The sequence below is a fragment of the Centrocercus urophasianus genome, unplaced genomic scaffold (genome assembly GCF_019232065.1).
Source record: "Centrocercus urophasianus isolate 14NV4802_14NV808 unplaced genomic scaffold, USGS_Curo_1.0 seq_12, whole genome shotgun sequence".
Lineage (NCBI taxonomy): Eukaryota > Metazoa > Chordata > Aves > Galliformes > Phasianidae > Centrocercus > Centrocercus urophasianus.
The window spans coordinates 30,187,983-30,211,219 of NW_024884364.1; the positions used below are offsets into that span (position 1 = coordinate 30,187,983).

The 23,237-nt window shown below is 40.6% G+C and overlaps 2 protein-coding genes across 4 annotated transcripts; one reads left to right on the top strand and one right to left on the bottom strand.

Annotated features, from left to right (window-relative positions):
* Positions 1-5,025: 5,025 nt before the first annotated feature.
* SETD4 (SET domain containing 4) lies at positions 5,026-15,182 on the bottom strand. Of its 2 annotated transcripts, XM_042810013.1 has the most exons (11): positions 15,165-15,182; positions 14,212-14,314; positions 13,697-13,792; positions 12,808-12,845; positions 11,204-11,292; positions 10,105-10,534; positions 9,174-9,348; positions 8,522-8,603; positions 8,076-8,156; positions 6,969-7,092; positions 5,026-6,235 (listed from the first exon to the last, which is right to left on the bottom strand). In XM_042810013.1, exons 2-11 carry the CDS (start codon positions 14,279-14,281, stop codon positions 6,101-6,103), a joined length of 1,320 nt encoding a protein of 439 aa, XP_042665947.1. In that variant the 5' UTR covers positions 14,282-14,314; positions 15,165-15,182; the 3' UTR covers positions 5,026-6,100. The 2 variants fall into 2 exon arrangements, with proteins under 2 accessions (XP_042665947.1, XP_042665948.1); XM_042810014.1 differs by lacking the exons at positions 6,969-7,092; positions 15,165-15,182 and having other exon boundaries at positions 6,138-6,235; positions 14,212-14,424.
* Positions 15,183-15,237: 55 nt separating this feature from the next.
* On the top strand, positions 15,238-21,421 carry LOC122155803 (carbonyl reductase [NADPH] 1-like). 2 transcript variants are annotated; one of them, XM_042810015.1, is made up of 4 exons: positions 15,238-15,345; positions 16,086-16,405; positions 19,324-19,431; positions 20,124-21,421. In XM_042810015.1, the coding sequence occupies exons 2-4, from the start codon at positions 16,120-16,122 to the stop codon at positions 20,558-20,560; spliced, it is 831 nt and encodes a 276-aa protein (XP_042665949.1). In that variant the 5' UTR covers positions 15,238-15,345; positions 16,086-16,119; the 3' UTR covers positions 20,561-21,421. The 2 variants fall into 2 exon arrangements, with proteins under 2 accessions (XP_042665949.1, XP_042665950.1); XM_042810016.1 differs by having other exon boundaries at positions 15,262-15,361.
* The last annotated feature ends 1,816 nt before the right edge of the window (positions 21,422-23,237 follow it).

The following is a 23,237-nucleotide window of genomic DNA, read 5'->3' on the forward strand; positions in this document are numbered from 1 at the left end:
TCTTGCCTGACCAATCTGAAGTCCTTCTAAGATGGAGTAACAGCATCGGTGCACAAAGACAGGGCAACTGATGTCATCTACTTGGACTTGTGCAAGGCCTTTGACATGGTCCCATACCACATCCTTATCTCTAAATTGGAGAGATATGGATTTGGAGGGTAGACTATTCGATGGTTAAGGAATTGCTTGGATGCTCACAATCAGAGGGTTGTGGTCATTGGCTCTATGTCCAGGTGGAGGCTGGTGACAAGTGGCATCCCCAAGGGGCCTATCTTGGAACTGGCATTCTTTAACATCTTCATCAATTACATACTCCCTGGGACTGAGTGTACCCTCAGTAAGTTTGCAGGTGACACCAAGCTGAGTGGTGCAGTTGCTACAACAGAAGAGACACACACCATCCAGGGGGACCTGTGTAGGCTTGAAAAGTGGTGCCATGGGATCATAATGAGGTTCAACAAGGCCAAGTGCAAGGTGCTACACTTGGGTCCCAGCAATCGTGTTTATGAGTACAGACTGGGAGAAGAACTCATTGAGAGCAGCCCTGTGGAGAAAGACTTGCCAGTGTGTGCTCACAGCCCAGAAAGACGACAGTATCCTGAGCTGCACCACAAGAGGGGTGTTCCACAGGAAGAGAGAGGTGATTGTCCTCCTCTGCTCTGCCCTTGTGAGGCCTCATCTGGAGTACTGCATCCAGGCCTGGGTCCCCAGCACAAAAAAAATGTGGAACTGTCAGAACAGGTCCAGAGGAGGACACAAAGGTGCTCAGAGGGTGGAGCACCTCTCCTGTGAAGATATGATGAGGAGCTGAGGTTTAGCCTGGAGAAGGCTCCAGGGAGACCCATTGCAGCATTCCAGTACTTGAGGGAAGCTTGTAAACAGGAGAGGGGCTGACTTCTTACAGAGTCTGACAGTGGTAGAAAAAGGGGGAATGATTTAAACTAAAAGAGGGGAGATTTGGGTTAGATGTCAGGACTAAGTTTTCACTCAGAGGGCAGTGAGGTGCTGGCACAGCTGCCCAGAGAAACTGTGGTGCCCCATCCCTGAAGGCGCTCAAGGCCAGGTTGGATGGGGCCCTGGGCAGCAGAGCTGGTGGGGGGCAGCCCTGCCCATGGCAGGGGTTGAGGCGGCATGGGCTTTAAGCTCCCTTCCAAACTATGCCACTGTGATTTTATGAAAATGGGCAGGGAAGAAATTTCCAGGGAAGGAAATTAGTGGTCAAACATTAGCTTATTACTATTATACAATAGAGAACAGACACTAGGTAGAGTCCACAGAAACACTGTGCCCAGTGGAGACATTTCAATCAGAGTTCATTCAGCTACATCAAAGGTCATTTTTGGAGGAGACTTGTGCAAACAATTGCATATGGCAACTAAACTCTAACAAACAAGACACACAAGTAGACATTGCAACCGCACTAACTAAAGCATTAGGATTATGATAATAAAGATGATGTGAGTCATTAGTTATGGCTCAGGTGATAGTTTCATGGAAGAGCAACCTGATTTAACTCGAGGAAGAAGCAACTCCGACAAAGTTAAAATACAATAAAAGTGAAAGAAGACGTAAGTCTATGCATCCTCAAGTTTCAACTGAAGTCATCAGAAAGAAAACCACATCTTTTCATTATTTATGTAATACTGACTACGGCGTACCCATTGAAAACTATATTGTCTACTGCTAAAATATAATATAGAATTACAGTTGCATGTAGCTATGCTGTAAATTCTATTTCTCTGTAGTACAGCTGCATCATCTAGTGGACAATGCAAAAATTGCACCAGTTTTACCCAGTATAGTTTGGGGTTCATTAAATATCCTTCCTTCTCCACTTAATATAGATCATCACAGTGATTTCTAAAAACTAATTCCAGAATTAAAAGTATGCTCTAAAACACTCAAGAAAAATATTTTTTGCTTTACTTCCTACTCCAATCTTCAACAGGGTAACACTGCCTAAATTTTGTTACAGCAGGAATACAATTGAGTTCTTTTAGCTAATTCCAGTCACTGAGCTGTGATTTCCCTTTGCACTGAAATGATAAAAATCATGACTCTCACACGGCTCAAAACCAATTGCTGTGCCAAGCTCCCCAAGAAAAAGAGGTAATCCTTGTAAATCTTTACTTCATATTTACTGTCTAATCAAACTTATTATTTTGATGGGAAAATTTCCTTCAGTCTTAGCGTTCACCTTATCTGTAGTCACAGATGCACCAAGTGCAAACAGTCACTTCAAATTATGCCCAAGTGTGGCATTTTTAAAGGAGTATTATTTACCTTCTAAGTAAGGGAGGGGCTACATACCCTGGGAGACATCACTTTTAAAAGCTCTTTCTTTGGAAATGTCATCTTTGAAATGTTTTCATAGAGCATCTAAAAGCTTTAATTATCAAAGTATGAGAGTTGATACTCCCTTATCTTGTCCTGAATAGACAGGTCTAAAGGCACTTAGCAATGATGGATGAGCTCCACACATTACAGCTGAAGAAAACTATAAACTAGAAGCCATTCTCTGTAGAAGATCAAAGAAAACCCATGCTGTATTTACATAAATTGACACAGGAAAGATACTATCATAAGGGTTTCATGTTTATCATTTTTCAGTGACTTGAGGCTGCAGTAGATCAACTCCCCCTACCCTAAAAGTAAAAATAAAATAAGTTGTACTATTTCTCTCTCACATTTTTATCACAGAATATGAAGCGTCTCTCATTGCACCAATTCAAACTCAGTGTCTACTCTGCAGTTGCACAGTGCAGTCCTACTTCAGCTCTCTTTGAGTAATAGTGCACAAGCTGGAAGAGAATCTAGCTCATCACCATGGTCTATACTACATTTGTATTGCCAATGGCGAAAAGCTATTTATTCCCACTATTGCTGAGATTTGCAGATAGGATCTGAAAGGAAATTTTTAACAAGAAGGAAATAAATCATATCTTTCCACACTAGAATCAGTTAAATTTCTTTTTAGATTATCAGATAGCCAAAGCCAAATGTTAACAGCAAGTCACTAAAGCCACAAGATGTTTGAAGCTCAAAGGAGTTCTGAATGGAGGCTGACAGTACCTTCACTCTTTGAAAACGACTTAATGTTCTCTAAAGCAGCTGGAGAACATTCCCAGCGCAGTTCCTTCCTCAGGCACCCTACCTCATAGATCAGCTTAGGATGTCCCTTTGGTATATAGCTCTGGTTTGATTCAAAAGAAGTACCCAAGCTTTTGCTGACACTTGTAGATGTACATATAAATGCTGATTCATTACCTATGCTATGCCGGTTTATTCATGTTAAAAATGCACTGCTATTGATGCTTTACAAAAGTGCTAGTCCTGATTTCATAATTTATTTGGGCAGGAATTTGTCTTTGACATTAAACACACATGGTTCTACTCAGAATACTTGCTAGAGTGCTTAAGGTAAAGCTGGGGGCTTACTGCTGTGTTTACATCCAAGAGACAGACAAGCAATTCAGGCTGCCTACTATCTCGCACTGCCAGATCCCCTTCCTGTAGTCCCTCAGAGAGTGTAGGAGTTACAGAAGTAGATAGAGTCCGTATTCAGACCAGCTGGTACAAATGTGTGGCCTATACTGCAATAAACTTCTGTCAAACTAGTATCCATTTTGAAAGGCATAAGAAAAAAGCCACTTATCTTCCTTAAGTACAGTACTAGCTCAGTAAAAAATTATCTCAAAACCACCAACATAAGGGAAAAAACAAAAAAACTGGATACTCAGCTAAGTTAAGATAGTAAGGCCTTACTGACTGCAGTGAGACTGTATAGCTTTACCATATCTGGGAATTACATCTTTTCTTAGAGAATAAAAAACATGCTATGAAAACAATCTAAGAAGGCAACCAGTTCAATGCTAATCATAAAAATAGTAGAATTCGCAGCAAGATTCTCTCTAGTTTAGTACTCCTCTTTCTCCCACCTCAACAAGAGTAAGAACAGGTTAAGCATATATAATACCTAGCATACCAATACTCCCTTCAACTACTTTGCAATCCAGGAACTACCCAAGACTGAACTGCTTTCTGGGCTAGTAACTGTCAGCATCAGGTTCTCAGCTCTGCCATCTCTTCTGCAGCCATGTTCATTGATACAGGACTCTTAGGCAAGCTGATGAAGATTGCACTTAGCAGGATTAGCAGAAAAGCAGAAAGTCATCTCCTCAAGGGGGTACTTCAGTACATGACCAGTGTGTTAACTGTGGTGCCAAGTGATTTACATGAGTTAAAATCACAGTTTAAGCAAATACAAAATTAAGTTGGTAAAAAGGATATAACATACATTCTTCTAGTTCCTGGAAGCACTCCAGTTCCTCTCCCAATCAATTCACTTTGCTCTCTGCTGTGAAATACAAATAAACCACACACTGGCAGCACCCCCACATGAATGATCCAGAAAGTGTGTGAGTACAAGAGTCTCAGCAGGCAAACAAGAGCAAAAATATCTCTTTTTCAGAATTTCCTAATCCTAGGTATAAGTTAAGAGGGTGGCACCTCAAAACGAAGAACAACTTCTCTTTTCAGTGACATGGAATCCAAATAACAACAAATGGTTACTTCACTGTTCCTCCGGTTTTTTTACATCTAAGCCAATACACTTTTCTAAATAAGGAAAACCTTTTCTCAGAGCTCCACAGTTTGGTAAAGGAGAGTAGGGGAAAAAAAAAAAAAGAAATAGATGTCATCAACAGCACTGGGACATAAGTGAGATGCAAGAATTCTGGGAGATGATAAATATTTTGTGTCCTAAATAGAACAAGGCAGAAAAGAAACAGCAAAGAAGACCCCTGGATTCCTCAAATCCAACCAGGTCTATACAGTAACACTCTTGTTGACAAGGAATGTTCACAAAGAAAGTCAGAAAGTGAATTTATGCTAGCTTATTTCTTAGAAGTTTTCACTTGCTGCATTTTTTTCTTTAAATGATATTAGCTAGAATGCCTTTATTGCCATATATAATTTATTTAAAAAATAGATAACAGTCTTGTAGAAAATTAATCAAAATAATTACAAAAATAAACATTCTTTAAAAGCACAATTCTTTAAAAAGCCTAAAAGTATAAATGAAAAATTACAAAATATGAATCTCCACACAATGGGAAATAATTACAACACAACAACAATTACAAAGTTTATAAAGCTTAGACATGGATCCTGCTCGGAAACACCCTTAGAAGGAAGCTTCCTTCTCCTAAACCACACAGGGACCTTGAGCTCCTTATTTAGGTTGGACTAATACTGAAAGGTAGCTCATGAGAATATCTCCTTGAGGGCAAGATTAAAACGTTTGTCAGTGTCATCACCAGAAACAACAGAAAATAAAATGAAACGTCTGGGTGGGCTTCCAACTGATACATCCTTTCTGATCTCATTTCCAGCAGGAGGAGTCAGAACACAAACTAATGAGTTTGGAGGAAGCTCTGAGAGTAAAGGAAAAAGTTCTCATTTCCTTCAGTTCAAGAAACATGAACTGATACTGTGCAGGGAACAATTTGGCATCAGTCACAAAAGGGCTGATTGCAATCTCTGCTCTAGTCCACATTTATTGCTCCCATAATGAATTGACACCATGTGAACTACTTATTCTTGGGCACATGCACATATCTCAGGGAAAAGATAAAGGATTAGTTCTGGGTATATACAAGTAGCTCCCTCCTTTCCCTCTCAACTGTCAAGTGCCAGAACTCAAAATATATGCTGAGGAATGTCTTCCTGACCCTCTGATCCATGCCTTTGCCCCACAGGCGTGGATCAGAGGGTCTGACTGCTGAAGTCCCCAGTCCTAGAGCTGCTCAAATTACCCCATAAGCTGTTTTGCTCAAAGCAATTATGATTTGGATGAAGTGTGATGAAAGCTGCCTATGTTCCTCCCTACCCTCTGGGCTAACCTTTTGTATTACTGAAGATCAGCAAAGAACAAAATAAGCCCTTGGTGCCCATGTGATCCTGTAAACTAAGCTGGGCACTTTATGATGACTTTTGTTATTCTTCGTCGCCCAGGTCCATTAAAACAGTTGAGCAAGGCATATCCATAGCAAATGAGATCCATTTGAGATCAGCTGCAGTTATCCCAGCTCCAGGTGGATCAAACTGTTGTCACGTTCAAGCTGCAAAGAATCTCTGCTGATTTTTGTAATATTTTCAGATCTTCTAAGCGTAACGCTTCTACCAAAGTCAGCTGTTTTTTGAGGTTCTCTTTGTCCCTCTTCATCTGGGAAATCTGGAGTTTACACAAATGGAATGAAATTATTCAAAATTCCAATTATTTAATATAGCACATGAACAGAAACTTTGTGGAAAGCTCACCTTCCATAGGGATCCCATGCAACTATGTCAAAATACAGGGTGTTTTTTATCTTTATGTAAAAGTTATTTTGAAAAAAGAATGAAACGATCATCATGTGGATAGGAAGCACACCAAAAAGAAGGAGAGGAAGGGCAATGCGACGAGGCAGGTGTGCAACACCTTATGTGCCTAATGTATTTAGGTCTGCATTTTCTTTTAAGAGGTAACTTCAAATATATTAATGCTGTAGGTAGAGAAACATTAAACATGATTCACTTGTTTACAGTGCTTTGTAATGTCCTGATGTTTTAGTTGTTGCTGAGTAGTGCTATACAGAGCCAAGGATGTTTCAGATTTTTGGCTTCTCATACTGTCCTGCCTGTCTGCCAGTAAGGGAGCTGGGGGGAGCACAATTAGCTGGGAGGGGAAAAGAACCAGGACAGCAGACGTAAACTGGCCAAAGAGGTATTCCATACCATATGAATTAATATAAAAAAAAACCTACAGAACTGACAGCAGTTCAGTAACCCTAGTGACAAACCCTACACCACCCCAGTGAAGTCAATTACCCCGATCACTCCATTCTCAACCCTGAAAATTATGCTGCTGTACATTTATGTTAGGGATAGAAAATATCTCAGCTACCTGGCTTTTCTAGCCAAATTACCTGCAGAAGGACATGCTGTGTCTCCTCTATTAAAAAATGGCATATCTTTGTTGTTATATTCAAAGTCTGCTGTTCATTTCTGGCTGAAATTACATCACCAAGTAGTGCTCTCCTCCAGCAAGTACTAGAAGCATAATGTTTAAACAACACATAATCACTTGCTGCATCCCACTACTGAATAATAAATACGTGGTTATATTAAGAATAACATCATTGGCATAAAGAAATGTAGGTTAACATATCTGAAAAAGGCACAGAGAAGAGACAAGCAAGACAAAAAGGAGATTTAATAATCCAGAGCAGCAATTCCAGTCCTCCAACCTTACCCTTTCAGACAAAGTAACAGTCTGCACTTGGACCAATGCTTTACTGCTTTGTCATGCTACCACCAACTTCAGCAGAACCAGTTAGGAGAACAAGCTGTACTCCTCGAGCTTATTAGCACAGCTTCTGTTAAGCTTCACTTCACATATAGACATATTTTATGGGCCTAAAATTGGTGTCACTGGGATTTATTTTTAAAAAAAATTCTTATAACCAACTTTTTCCACTCACCAATCAATCTCTGAAAAACAAACTCAAAACCAAAGAGTTAAATCAAAATCAAAACCAAGAGAGTAAAAGGTTTTTTGTTGTTTTTTTTTTTTTCCTATTAATCCTACTTAAGGCAAATTTGTCAATTGGAACAAATGATCAAAACTGCACTGACAGCTACTGGAGATGAATTTCAACAACTTTCTTAGCCCTAAAATTGCAGAAGCAGTCTGTGGAGCACATGTCAAAGAAATCAAGCAAGTTTCATCAAATCAACAGAAAAATTGCCCGCTGTCAGAATCTTAAAGAAACATCTGGTTCTTGAAATAGGAAGGGAAAACAATGGGGTGTGCATAGTGTTTAATACAAGAAAGTCAAAGATCAAAGCAACAAATAAGCATTGACTTTACAATATTTTCTTTTATCTGACTTTCTTCTTTTCCCTTCTCACACAGAGTCAGTAAGATAGATGGAGGAACCCAGAAAAATTGCTCCCAGTGTCTCACAGGCAGCAAAGAGCAAATAAAGGAAAACGGCATGTGCACATTTTTAAAATATTGTACTGAAACTTACAATTCATCTTCTCCAAGACTTAACACCTTGAGGGCTGTAAGAAGTCTCCAAGATGGTCCATCCCATCCAAAGGTCAAGTTTCTAGAAAGTAAGAAGTGCTGAGATGCAGAAAGTACAGGGTGTGTTCTACAACCTGACAGCTTTCTTCCTGACAATTGTCAACAAGAGAACACCTACTCTTCAGAACTAGAAGATTCATTGACTAACCTTACTCTGCTTCTATCCACAATTAGAAGGAAGACAGGCTGGACACTGAAGCCTATCTGAAGCTTTGATATTGGTATTTACCAATTGCACGTTCTCTCACAAGCAGCATGCAAGCCAGTTTGCTACATAAAAATGATTTGATGGTGGATTTTGATACCAGAAGCAAAATTTGACGCCCAGAAAAAATGAACAGTAAAAAAAGAAAGCTCACATAGAAATAAAAAACTTCATATACCTACTCTAATAAATCATGATCCTTCAGAATGGAAAGTTTTGCATTTTTCTGCTTGTCCAGTGGTGGGAAATATTTTAGGAGAGTATCTGCATAAAAACAAATTTAAACATTTATGTAAATCATATGCAGAAGAAATGACAATTCTCAATTCTGAAATGAATTTCATCTGTATTTGTCAATTAGCTAAAGGAGAAAAGTGCTAAATTTGGGGAAACTTTAATATAATCAAAATATATTTGGGCTCACTATTTCTCAAAAACAATCAGCAACCTGCACAACTATATCCTTATAATGAAAATTATGACTCAAATCAAAGTTATCAACAACTCTAAGACATCCAGTTGTGGGAAGCTCTAAATAAATGCCAATGACAGTCACAATTTCACAAAAGGAAAATTTATGGAAAACACCTCCAATTAAAAAACTTTGATCTTTAAGTCCTACGCAGATCAAAGTGAGCTCTATTCCAGTTCTTGGAAATACACATAAATGTTTTGATAAAAATGCCTTAATATGCATTGTGCATAAATGTGTACACAAGCACGTGAGCTCCTTCACCGTCCTTTAGCTGTCCATTTCTAACCACACCTCCTGCTGAAGAAACTCTGCTCTCTACTATTGTACCTTTCAATGTTAAGACAATCTATAAATCCAACCTGATGAGACATAAACACTGCTATGAGGGTTATCAGTGGCAACAAATCCATATTCTAGTAGCAGTCGCTGATTGTCATGAGGCCCATAGCAGATAAATACTTCTTCATACTTCTTGCACTGTGAATTTGTCTGAATTTCATAGCTTCTTGACTGTTCATTAAATGCAGCCTTTACCTATGATTAATTAAAAACAAAAGGTTTTACTCTTGGCAGGAAGACAGTGAGAACAGGAATCTGAATTTTAATATTAAAATCCAACAGAATTAAGTACTTCTCTAATACTGCAACAATAGGGTACAAACAAGTGTTTTAGATATCTGAAAAGGCAACATATATGGACAACTGCACTCTAAAATCACTCTAAAAAATATGAGTATGAAGAATGAAAATCAAAACCTTAGGATGTGCCATCCACTCGGAAGACTTATTACAGAAACTCCAAATCTGCAAATAAAACCAGACTACTCTTGTAGTCTCAGAAATATGCTGGCACACAGAGTTCCAACCCTGTTATCAGGTGGAACTGCTCTACACACTTTCCTAAGATGACCCAGAAGCTTTAAGACAGAGGTGAAGTAACACAAGGATTGTTGTAACACAACAGTTATCTGAGGAGTTGAAAGCATGGGAAGAGAAGGGTAGGGTTATATTTGTGAATGGGTTCTTCCTAACTGTTACCCTTGAAGCAAATTGCATCCAGTCACTGTGGGCTTTCCCTGTACCTCTCCTTTACTGAATAACAGCTTCCAGGGTATATATGAATCATGCATACTCGGCTTGCAGGTGTCCTCCAGATAGACAATTTCTCCACTATGAGATCTCTCACTGGCCTCCAGACACTCCTAATCTATCACATAAATGCATACTTTATTGAGATAGCACGCTCATATATATATCAAGATATTAAGTGATCTATTTTCAGTTTCTTACCTGAACATTTGGACTGTGGTTTAGCAAATCTAAATATGGTGCCAATGCATAAACATCTGGCTCAAGAGAAAAGCATTCCCTCTGGGAATGTTTCATGTATATTGTTCTGGTATTAATAGTGCACCAAGCCCACTCCAGGGCACTGTGATTAAAAATAGTTGCCGTGTTCTCAGCAAACAAAGATTGCAGAGAAGAGAAAAAAGCCTTGGAAGACATGTACAACTCATGGACCGTTGTTCTTTGCTCCTGAGCTTGCTTTCTTAAAGGTTCAGGAAAAAGTTGTACTACATCTTGCTCCAAACAAACTGGGCAACTGTATGTCTTGGGTAAAACATCAAGATACGGCTTCCACAGAGATTTCTCACCAGCATGCTTCTCTGCTATTAAAAATGTGCATAGTGCTATCAAAGGAGATACAGGAGGCTTCCATCTATTAAAAACATAAAATAAAATAAAATAAAGCAGATATACAGAGGTGAGACAGGAAATGGATGCAGTAGTATTTTATCTCTCTCTTAGTTCTTTAAAAGGTTATAAACAGCTTCTATTTTAAACTTCTTTGTAGTTAATCTCCATGTCCTTTTGATGATTTCAAAGGGGCTTTTGACTTAATTTTACTGAGAAACTATAAAAACTGGTTTGTAGTACAAATTTCAGGTTCACCTCTTGGGTTCTCTTTCTGTCAGCTTTTTTTTAGGCCACATAACAAATACTCAGTGCCCAGCACAGGCCGGGTTCTGCGTTTTCTAAAAAGGTACATCCATGTGATCGCTTTGCAGCTTCATTTTATTCTCCTTCTTTTACTGAAGGGTATTTTGAAATTTCCAAGAAGTCACTCATAACTGATATTTAGCTCTGAACTGGATCTAGAAGCAGGATGCATTCAAGTCCATACCATCTCTCCAAGTCTGTATTCAAATCTCACTTCCAGAACATTCTGAATGCATGAAAGTTTACAATAAATGCTCACAAATTAGGGGAAGCAGTTATGTCCTACCACCGCTTAAGATAATTCATCTACTAATTCACAATCCAGAGGAAGGGACAGCTGAAAAGTCTTGTTTTCCTTTCTTGCCACAGAACGTCACTTTTCACTTACTTCACAATGTATTCTCCTAAACAGCTGTTAAGGACAGTGCTGGTGGTGACTAAGCATTTTTCAGGCAGTGAAATAACCAGCTCTCCTGCCTTTGAGGACAATAAAAACAAACAAGAAAAGAATAGTAAAGGTCAGGTATAAATGGCTTATCTACTATATGATTTATAAAGAAAGATAGAGATATTTCCCAGAAAAAAAGTAATTCCAGGAACCAATCAGATGTGATACTGAATTCAATGGAAACTAGCATGGTTTTATGACGGTCAAAGTCGTCAAGGGAAAGAGAATGACTGGAATCAGTAGGAACTTTCACCTGAGGAAAGTCAAATGTTCACAAAGAGTTTGGTGCCTGGCTATTCAGCATCACCACTTGCTTTGTACTAAGATGCGTGAGGGCTGCTCCAAAAGTAATTCCTCCAATTTTATTACGTTGGCAGACAATCTCAGAGGTGGACATCTCAGGTGGACAATCTCAGAGGTGGACATACACCCAGGAGGGGAGTAAACTCTTCAAAAGGGCAGGCAGGACTAGGGGAAATGGATCCAAGTTGAAGGAGGGAAAATTTAGGTTGGATGTTAGGGGGAAGTTCTTTACAAGGAGAGTGGTTAGGCCCTGGAACAGGCTGCCCAGGGAGGTTGTGGATGCCCCGTCCTTGGACGTGTTTAAGGCCAGGTTGGACGGGGTCCTGGGCAACCTGATCTGAATGTGTGTGTTTGGTGGCCCTGCTAGGCAGGGGGGTTGGAACTACATGATCCTTGAGGTCCCTTCCAACCTGGGTGATTCGGTGATTCTGTGATTCTGTGATTCTGTGTGATTCAGTGGTAGGGCAGCTGAGGTTTGAATCTTCCCACCAATATTGTTACATTTTGTTACCATGTGACAGAGGCAGCAGAGCGGAATCTGACCCAAGGGCGTCTCACACGGAAGTGCATATGAAGGAAAGCTGTTATCAATGAATTCCGCCATGTGGAAAAAATTGTACCCAGTGACATTTATCAATGTTTGCTGAATGTTGACAGAAACCAAACAGTGGATGTGAGCACAGTAAAGCAGTAGGCAACGTGTTTCTGCAGTGGTGTGAGTGGGTCACTTCTGCTGATGCAGATTTTAAGGAGCACAGCACACAGGCTCCTGTTTGTTGCTAGTGAAAATGCGAAGTGGTGACCATGTTGAAAAAATATCTCTATTTTGTAGCTGAGAATTTACCAAATAGTGTTATTGTGATCTTATCCCAAGAGCAGGAAAGACTACTGCATCCAGCACAAAAGAAGCTATGAAAGCCAGTGGCTAAAGGAGAAGGCATACAGCAGGAAAGGAGCCTGGTCCTTCTGGTTTCAGTTAGCCACTTATTGCCTTTAACAGAAACACAAGGCTGCATACTGAATCACTGTCAATGAGTACAATAAGGTTTTCAGCCAACAAGTCCTCAGCAATATGATTTTACAGATAAACTGGAACTACAATTTCTGGTATTAGGTTAGAAATTGCACTCACAACAAGGACTGCAAACACCTTGTCTGCAATTTTGAGTTTCTTTGTTATAAAAGCCATTACGTATCAATGATTCTAGAGAAGCTCTTGCATTAGAATCAATATTACTAACCTGAAGAGCTCTTGTTGTCATTAGTCCTCTTCCTGTACCTAAAGTAGGAACAAACAGGATGCTTAAAGTAGAATACAGAAGACAGTGGCAAACGGCAATAAACGAACAAGCCTCCAAGGAAAAATTCTGAAAGAACATACATATCCCTTACAAATAACAAAAAAGCAATAATAGATTGTTCCAGATATACATCTCATTTGTTTTTTCTCTGATGCTCTCTTTACTTTTCTACTATTTTTCAGGACCTGGTGAAAGCCCTTCCACTGCACCCCTGCAACACTTGCTCTCCAGTTCTAGCCATTCTCGCTTTCTGTTTCCCATTTTTTTCTTTAAACACATCTTTCATCACTGGTTCTTGTTATTGTTTTCAGAGCTTTAACTAAACTTTATAATTTCTATTCCCAATATTTTTCTCTGATTCATTCTACCCTCTCTACTCTCCCTTTAATATTGCAAAACTTTTTGAAACACTACCTAATTAAAGAGAAAAAATACAAATAAATATATTTACTGCAAACAGTAGTAAGTGAATCCAACCTCTAAAATCATTTACTTGTCTGTTTCACTAGAGCGGTTGAATTTGCAGGGAAAAGGAAGAGATAAAGAAATGATACCAAGGTTGGGTTCCAATACTGCTAATATTTAAAAGATAGTACTCTTCTTGAAAACTTTCTCTTAGCACTTAGTATCTTTATACAAGAAACAGTAAAGAGTTCATATTAAATGACATTCACATGCGTTTGCAGAAAGTCCTTCTAAGGACAGAGGACTAAGGATAAGGGGCTTTTTCTCAATGCTAGCCATGTGTGAGATTCAAAACAGAAGTAGGAACCCAATATTCCTATAAGAATCAGATGTAAGTACCATCAGTAAATCATTAAAACATTACCCCAGAACTGCGCTGGTCTTAAACTACTGTCTCCAAATCCTCTGTCTTTGAGCCACTTCTTAAGTTTGATGTATTCCAGTTTGTGACTGCAGTTGACTAAAAATGAAAAGGGGATAAGTGCTATAATATCTCATTTTAAAACAAAACAAAAAGCATTGACTGTACATTCAGAAAAAACTGTATTTTGGACTTCTTAGCGTGGAATAGCAAGTAAGGCTCTCCTTGAACTAGTTTTCTAAGCTGTGGGCCTCTGGGTACTGGGAGCACTCAGAACTATAGGATATATTCAACATACTCAAGGGGCAAACAATGTGAGAAGGTGGCTATCCTTTCCACTACTCAGAAAACAAAGCTCACAATATTCACCATCCTCTGACTGGAACTGTAAACTTACACACACAAAAACTAATGTTTACAAATGTTATTTTCAAAGCACAAAGGTGTTTGTGAAACCATAAGGTGATACTTAGACAACTGATTATGTTATTATTTAGCATTACTTCCTGGGATAGTACCTCCATACATAAATCTCTGCAAGTGTTTTCTTCTTCTCTTTCGACTTGTCCGGCCTCTGCTTTTCTTCATACTAAAAAACCGCTTTTTCCTTATTTAGACTGTCTGAATTAAAAATATATATATATTAAGAATGTGTAATGACCTTTTCAAGCACTGCATGTTTCCTTACATAGAATCAAAGAACCATTAAGGTTGGAAAAGACTGCTAAGACCACCCAGTGCAACCACCAGCCCACCCCCCCCACGCCCACTGCCCACGTCCCTCAGTGCCACATCCACACGGCTCCTGAACACCTCAGGGACGGTGACTGCACCACCTCCCTGGGCAGCCTGTGCCACTGCAGCACCTCTCTTGCTGAGAAGAAATGGTTCCTAATATTATCCTGAATCTCATCGGCACAACTCGAGTCCCATATTGCTTGTCCTGTCACTGTTACCTGGGAGAAGAGGCTGAACCCCACTTCACCACAACTTCCTTTCAAATGGCTGCACAGAGCAATGAGGTCCCCCCTGAACCTCCTTTTCTTCAGACGGAGCAATCCGTACATGTCTAAAGCAAAGCCATAAATGAACATGGGGTGATGGGGGTGAGGGGAGAGGAGAAGCCCATATCTGCAGCATCATCTGGGCCAAGGCTTACCCATAACAGTATACAGGAAATGGGACTTATAAACACAGAACTAAAACTGTTTTCACATAGCAAATGTATTACAATTAGAGAAGACAGCATAAATTGCCTCTGTGGCTTCTCTGAAAGTAATAAAATCAACAGAATCGTGGCACCTGATCACACAGCACCACCAAGAAGCCCAGTACCACAGGGCACAGTAACACCGCATGTTCGACAGCCGAACTGCATCGTCCTGTCTGGCTACGACTACGGAATCCCATTTCCCTCCAGCTCCCGATTCCGTCCAGAGAGAAACAGCATAGACGGTCACACGATACCCACCCGGCAAAGAGAAGGAAGAAACCTCCACAGCCGCTGCCGAGTCCGACCCGACCCGCCCTAGCCGCCGCGGGAGGCGGGGCCTCCCGACGCCATTTTAGGTGCGCCCGCCTTCCCCCACGTTGTGTGTGGTTGCTGTTGGTCGGTCGGCTCGTAGCGGCGCTGGACTGAGGCGTGGGGGAAGGTGCGTGGTACTGGAGGTGGGTTGGGGAGGGCTGTAGCCCCTCGGGCACGCCCCAGCGGGGTTCTCTGGGTTTTGCAGCGGTGTGGTCTGTTCCTTTGGCCCACCTGGGGTGGTTGTGGGGTGGCTAGCAGGCGGTTGTCCGGCGGGTCTTGGGGGCTGGCTTAAGTTTTTTCCCTAAGAGATGCCGGCTCAGGGTTGGCTACGAGTCTGTTTGGACGGGAAATGACTATTAAGTCTAAAGTGAGCGGGCTCAGTTCCTCACCCTTTACTGAGCCCTTGTTTATCAGCTTGGATTGCCTCAGTGCTTGCACTGAACCAGCTGCCTGTCCTCACGAGAAAGAGAGTTTTCCTGTGAGGGGGATGTGCCCAAGTCCCTCCTATCAGCAGCTAACATAACGCTACAGAGCAGTTACTCAGTGATGAGGCTGGTTGGGTGTTCTGTAAAACATTGCCACCTAATGCAGTTCTTTGGCAAAGCCTTGTGCTACTTCAGTAAATTAGTGTACGTTTACAGCGTGGACTTGCATAACTCAAAGAGGAATTCTGAATAGAATTTCTAAGGGGAAAAAAAAAAAAAAACCACCCACCTGGTTCATCTGTAGATATACATTTCCACCCTTCTAGGTGTAAAACTTCGCCTGACTGCTCATGGCAGGGTGTGAAATTAGATGGTCTTTAAGGCCTGTTCCAACCCAAGCCACTCAATGATTCCCTGAAATTTTCCTCCTTGCCATTTGCAGTGACTGTTGCTTTGGCATCCATCCAGAGGAGACAATGTCCAGCGTGCCTGTGGCTGTGGTGACCGGCTCCAACAAAGGGATTGGATTCGCAATTGTGCGAGATATGTGCAAGCAGTTCAAGGGGGATGTGTACCTTACTGCCCGAGACCCTGGCCGTGGTCAGGAAGCAGTGGCAAAGCTCCAGGAGGAAGGGCTGCATCCGCTCTTCCACCAGCTGGATATTGATGATCTGCAAAGCATTAGAGCCTTGCGGGACTTCCTAAAGGAGAAGTATGGAGGTCTGAATGTGTTAGTTAACAATGCAGCGATTGCCTTTAAAGGTAGGAATTGGGCTGTTTGGGGTAGTTGTTTGTCATGCATGGTGTAAAGTTATGTGGCAAAGTACAGTGTATGCAGCAAGGATTTCATAAATATCTTTTATATGGAACTTCTGGGTTGTTTTTTGGTTGAGTAAGCTGCCTATTACCCCAGGCATGACAAGAAGGTAGTGTGAAATGACTCTTCATCTAGCAGTTATTGTGTTAACTGTGTGTAAGGGTGCTTCCCTGGAGTATTTTATTTGCATCACATACAAAACATGAAAGTACTCAGGTATATGGTTGGGTTTGTTGCTGCAATGCTTTTTGAATTCCATCAGACTCATGGGAGCCCATTATCTGCATGAATGTCAGCCATGTTCTTCTGGGATATTGTTTTCTCTCTTCTGCAAGCTTCATACTTTACTCTGTACATTACCTGCTTAAAGGTTCAGGGTGGTTAAGAGAACCTTTGGGTGTTTTTGTTTTCATTATTTAACTTTCTCAGGTCAGTTGATCACTGATAGAATGGTTAACCTAAATCTATCTGTGTTGAGCAGGAGTTAAATCCTTTCTTCTCCTGGGGGATAGAAAAGTAGTGGAAGTGAGGAAGGCACAGCAGTTGTAGGGTAGCAGAGTGTATTCTATTTGTAGTATGAAAAATCATTGAAAATCAAGTTAGCTCCAGATGGAACAGGTCATAAGCATGACTACTAGTTCATTTCTCTGCCAGTACAAACTTGCTCATTCTGTGTCTTCTGGACTTTTTAAAAAAAATTCTTTGCCTGATCTCTAGCTAAGACATGTTACACTATTCAAGCACAGCATAAATGTTCATTCACCTGCTCACAGTGTGAGTTAATGCAGCCTGTCAGTGTGGATAAAACCTCACTTGCTGCTCATGTAGTCCAGTCAGCTGCCGTATTTTGTTTGGTACTCTGCATGATAATAGAATGGTTTGGAATTGAAGTGAACCTCAAAGCTCAACCAGACTCAGCTCCCTGCCAAAGGCAGGACTGCCTCCCAGCAGCTCCAGCTGACCAGGGCCCCGTTCAACCTGGCCTTGAACATGCCCAGGAATTTGGCATCCATGGCTTTTTCAGGCAGCATGTGCCAGTGCTTCACTGCTCTCTCAGTGAAAACTTCCCCTGACATCTAATCTAAATCTCCCCATGTTTGTATTAATCATCAGCCCAATAGAGGGCAGCTGTTACTATAAATGAGTGCATCCCAAACTGTGGACTAATAGGTGCTAAAGTCTTACAGCAGTGGTCTCAATCCAAGCATATCATGCAAAAACTTTGCAGGTACTCAGAACAACATTTCTTTAACTCATAATGAGATCCTTAGCTCAGCCTGCTGGTGTTAGTGGGTTTGAACTAGACTGGGCTGTAACTTAAGTGCAGTGTTTGTTGTTGCTGATTTCACAGCAACTTGGCCTTCACCAGCTTGACAGCACTGTAGCAAGGTTTGCTATAGCTCATGTGGGGTATCTTAAAATTATTGTTGCGTACTCACTTAACAGATAAATCATGGACTTATTTAGGTTGGAAAAAAGCCCTTGAGGTCATGAAGTCCAACCATCAACCATGACCAAGGCCACCACTAAACCATATCCCTAAGTGCCATGTCCACAAGTAGGTAAAAAAGGCATGAGCAATGAAGTTTCTGTTGCTTTCCTTGTAACATCATAGATTTTTCTGTTCAGAAGTTGTTTCCAGTTGCTCTGCCTTGACTTCATGCTTACAACTTACAGTGAGCCAACAGTAGGTCATATGGTTAAGAATTGTGATAGAGGAGCTGTTTATAACTGCTGTTAAGTTCTAGTATAGAGGGTTTAACACATGTGTAATAGCTGTGATGCCTATCTCATGTTTTGGCATTTGTACTGAAGCTTGGCTTGTTAGGTTTTTGCTGACATCCCAGAATTTATGCTTTCTTTATTGTAGTACTGTTATTGCAGTTAAGGATTAATCACTTAATTGCTTTTGTTCTATGCTACACATAGTCTGAAGTCCATAGTCCACTGAAAAATGTCCCTTTATGAAATAATATGTACTCATGACCAGCATTCTGGGTGAGCTTCTGTGAAAGCAGTGACCTGCTGCTGCTTCCCTTTGAAATTTACATAGGTCTGGGTTCTGGAGGCAAGAGAAGACCTACTTCATCTGTATAGGTGGCCTTTATTATTGCTGAGATTGAGCCTGTAGCAGATCAGGAGGAGTACTGACACTTTAGCATATTTCCCTGCGAAGTAGAGGTTGCATAGCATATAGCTTACTGATAAGCCAGGTTGTCAGCTGATGGTATGTCCTACCCTGCCTTTGGTGGAGGCTGTCTGTTCTGTCTGAAATTGCAGCCTTAAGTGCAGTTCTGTGGTCTGCTGAAGACTACTTATGTCAGTTTCACGCTCTTTGCTAACTGTTATTTCCCATTCTTTTACTTCTGTCAGCAAAGATCTTTCAGCTCGGGGAATTATTTATGACACTTGTATTTATCAGAAGAAGGTTGCTTGGTGTTTTTGTTTGTTTGTTTTTTTGAGTGCACCAAATGTTATCCTTCTGTTCTTATAGAATCTTGTATAATGTGTCTTGCTGTTCTGACCAAGTCCTGGGTGAGAACCCAAAAGACATGATGACACATGAGTTAGGCTGTGGAAGCTGTTGTCTGCCCTAGTTTTTGAATCTGAATGCTGTTAAGGGGTGGTAGTTAAACTGCTGCATCTTCAATGTCAGTACCCTAGATTCAGGATCTCCTTCCCTTTTCATTGTCCCTTTCCCCTGTGTCCTCCCCACATACAACAATGGACTGGTTGGGCAGCCATAAGAAAAACTTCTGGGGTTTTCTGTTCATGCAGTAACTTCCTTTCAACAGTAGTATAATTCTGATTTATTCTTTCTGTTTTTTTCCTCCCCTCCTTTGCTACCACCATTTAAAAAAAGTTAATGACAGAACTCCATTTGCAGTCCAAGCAGAGGTTACACTTAAGACAAACTTTTTTGGAACCAGGAATATTTGCACAGAATTGTTGCCTCTTATGAAGCCCTATGGTAAGTATAACATAACAAGTAGAGAAATAGTTCTGTATGAATCTTGGTGCTTATGACAGGATTTTGCTATTTAATGTCTTGAAACACACTGCCCAGCGAGGAACTATATTTGTTGTCTGAATTGTTATGAACTAGCAAGAAAAAAAGAAGGAAATGAGCAACTTTGGTACAGATGAGTGAATTGCTGATTCATCTGACTCATTCCTGTGTACTGAAATGCTAGGAGAGAATAAGCTTGCTGCAGTTTTGCATGCTGGGGTTTGTATTCTGGAAATAAGCTGATAGTGCCAGTGCGTTAGTGACTAGATTGCTTTTGTTGAATTCTGCATTATTCTGGCAGTTGGGCTGCATTCTAAAAGCTGTAGCAAAACCAGGAATATTTTTCACTTCAACATCTGGCTGCCATGATTGATAAAATTACCTTCTATTCTGAATATGCCTACAGATTGTAACGGGCTATTTCCTGGAAGCATTCCTGAAATCCAGTGTTGAGTTTTTGCAGATTCATGCTTTATTTTTTTGTAATGAAACTCACTACAAACACTGAAGATAAAGTGAACCCTGATCAGTTGTGTTCACATAAAGTATTTTACAGGTGTTTGTTTCAGTGAACACACAGCTGTAAACAGACTTGAATTTGGGGTTTATTTAGTATGTACAAATATAACCAGTCTTTATTCTCTTTTTAACAGGTAGAGTGGTGAATGTCTCTAGCACGCAAAGTATCTTAGCTCTGGCAGGCTGTAGCCAAGAATTGCAGAAGAAGTTCCGCAGCGACACAATCACTGAGGATGAGTTAGTGGAGCTCATGATGAAGTTTGTGGAAGATACTAAGAAAAGTGTGCATGAGAAAGAAGGTTGGCCAAATACTGCTTATGGGGTATCCAAAATTGGTGTCACAGTCTTGTCCAGGATTCAAGCCCGGATGTTAAATGAGAAAAGAAAAGATGACCACATCCTTCTTAATGCCTGCTGTCCTGGATGGGTGAGAACAGACATGGCAGGTCCAAAGGCCCCTAAATCACCAGAGGAAGGAGCTGAGACACCTGTTTACTTGGCCCTTCTGCCTTCTGATGCTGATGGTCCTCACGGCCAGTTTGTTAGTGACAAAACTGTTCGAGCCTGGTAAACTTAACATCTGTGGACCCTTGCAAGTGGTAAAAATGGCTGTGAGTTAACATGTGCCTTCGTAGGGATGTGTACATCTAGATCAGTCTTGCCCTGCCCACTTTAGCACTGGGTCTTTTGTCTTTGTAGCAAGGGCTGCAGTTACTTTTTGTCTGTACTATGGTACTTTCAGCGGTGTCTGTTGGCTTGCTTGCAGCATTGATTGGGTAGCCTGACTTCTGATTTCTGGGGTGTTCCAACCTAGTTAACATGAGTTGATTTGGTATTGCACCAGTACAGATGTGCCCGACCATGTTTTACGAGAGTTCAGTTTTAGTGAAATCGTTGCCAACCCTTCTTTTTTTCCCATGTAAGAGAGCCTATATATCTCTGTGAAATGGGGCTTATATGAGGAGACAGATGCCTTGTGCTTTCTCTGTGCAGTGGATCTTTTTGCTTCTTAAGATTGTATGGGATTGTATGGGATAGTTGCTTCTTAAGATTGTATGGGATTTCTTCAACAGAGAGAGGGTTTTTTTTTTCAGTGCTGCAGTCTAACTAGTTTGGGTTGGGAGGAGCTTATCAGATTCAAACTGAATCACTGTTGTATAGAGATTGCTTATTGTTATAGAACAGAATTTGGTGGAAACAAAAACAGTGATGATGTACCACTAATAGGGAAAAATTACCTAGTTGGTTTTATTAATATGTATGAAATGTGATTACTTACAGACTTATACAAGTGGCTTATTCTGGTATGAATACTAAAAATCTATGTTTGAGTCTATTTTTTTTGTATCCAAGTCTAATGCAAGTATGTGATGTTTGGAATATGCAGAGACAAAATAAACTATAGAACTGGTGTAGCAAACATCCGAACTTCTACAGGACTTCAGTTTCATTTATTGCACAACCTGAAGTTTTTATACTAAGAACCCACACTAAATGCTGTAATGGGATGGAAAGTACCACAATAATAGTGAGGTAGCAAAGTCTCTGGGTACAGCAAATGAGAATGAGCCCACTTGCAGCAGCTGCTAACACAGAAATGAAAGAAAAGAGCTGTTTACCTTTGAGGAGGCATCAGGTAAGCAGGGATCTCCAGAGAGATCCTCTTGTCTCCACTACCAACACTTAAATGAGGTCTGGGAAAGGATGGATCTGGCTTCACCCCTTCTGGTTACTGAGGTACACTGTATGCACCTGAAATCCCCTGGGTGGACACTGTCTTCCCACCGGGTGCTCTATCACTGGTTCAGGCTGTGACTTTGTATTTCTGCTACAAATGCCCTCTGTGTAGTGGAAAAAAATGAACTAAGAATATAGTTGTCACAGTTTTCTTTTATTCTTAAAAATAAAAAAAAAAAAGTCCTTCAAGTAAAATGGCAAGTAGAGGAAGCAGTAATATGGAGAATGTTGTTGTTTTAATAGTTAGTCATTGTGTTTCAAATGCTTAACTTTGAAAGGCAGAGCCACGAGGCAGCCTATGGGTAGGTTGAGGTAACTGGTTGCTGCTGGTAGGAGTGAGGTGGGTTTTAGTCACACTCAGGCAACAACCTCTTAACCTTCTCCATGATGTCTTGGTTTCAGATAGCATGACAGCCATGGCTATTCTCAAAGACCCTGCCTGTTCCATGTTTCCTGCAGGGCAGGACTGCTATGCAGGAAGAGGATACCTCCCTCTTCAATGCCGAGAGAGCTGTGGAAAATTAGAGGTCTCATTTAGTCACAGAAAAACATGTAACAGTCATGTTAATTCTTAATCAGGAGTCAGCAAGACAATGGCAAAATGGCTTAGCCAACTGAGTTTTACACTGGCTTTCTGTGGTAATTTGTGTTCAGGGAAGTCTTAAGTAACGAGACACTGAGCACAGTATGTGTTGTTTTGGTAATCACTTAACAGCACAGAACAAAGCTGAGAGTATTAATCTTTTAGAGATACAGTAGTTATTGGTTTGGTTTTTTTTTTTATTAATGTGGAAGTGTTGCTATGAGTTAAGCTCCAGATCTCATAAAAGAGGATGAGTGTTGCCTCCTGAAGTTATTATGCTGATATATTCTCTATGGAGAAAAACATCTAAGGCCTGGTGCTTAATGGCAACAGAACATTTAAAAAATCCCTGTTTAAAGGAGGGAAAAAAAAAAAAAAAAGCTTATGCATTCTGTGTAGCAACTATAGGCTGCCTACAGTAGCTCCAGTGGCCGTTCTGCTAGTACCATGACTCACATTCTAATGTGCAACAGAAAGGACCGTGGTTTTCCTATGTTTTTTGACCGTCTTACTGGTATTTGGGGTGGGGAGGAAACTTGGCTATTCTGATTTAGTAATATATCGTGCAGAACTGTTGAGAGATGTAATTGAGCAGTGGAGAGTCACACGTACTTTGATTCTTGACGCTTGAGTCATTATGTTTTAAAAGTTGCATGCCCTTTTAGGTTGTGTGTATGAACTTTACAAATGAACATTTACCCAAACTTCTATTTATTTTCATAAGGTTTCTACAAAGAGCAGACTAAGAATCCCTGGTGTGTTTAATGCAGCTAAATTATATCCATCATAAGAGCAAATCAGTTTCTGAGTCTCTTCTGCAATCCTTAAAGCTCCTCCTTAAGTCTAACTCAGCATCTGGGTTGTTGATGGTGGTTTGTTGTTTGGTTTTGTTCTTGTTTTTTTTTTTTTTTTTTTTTTTTTTTTTTTT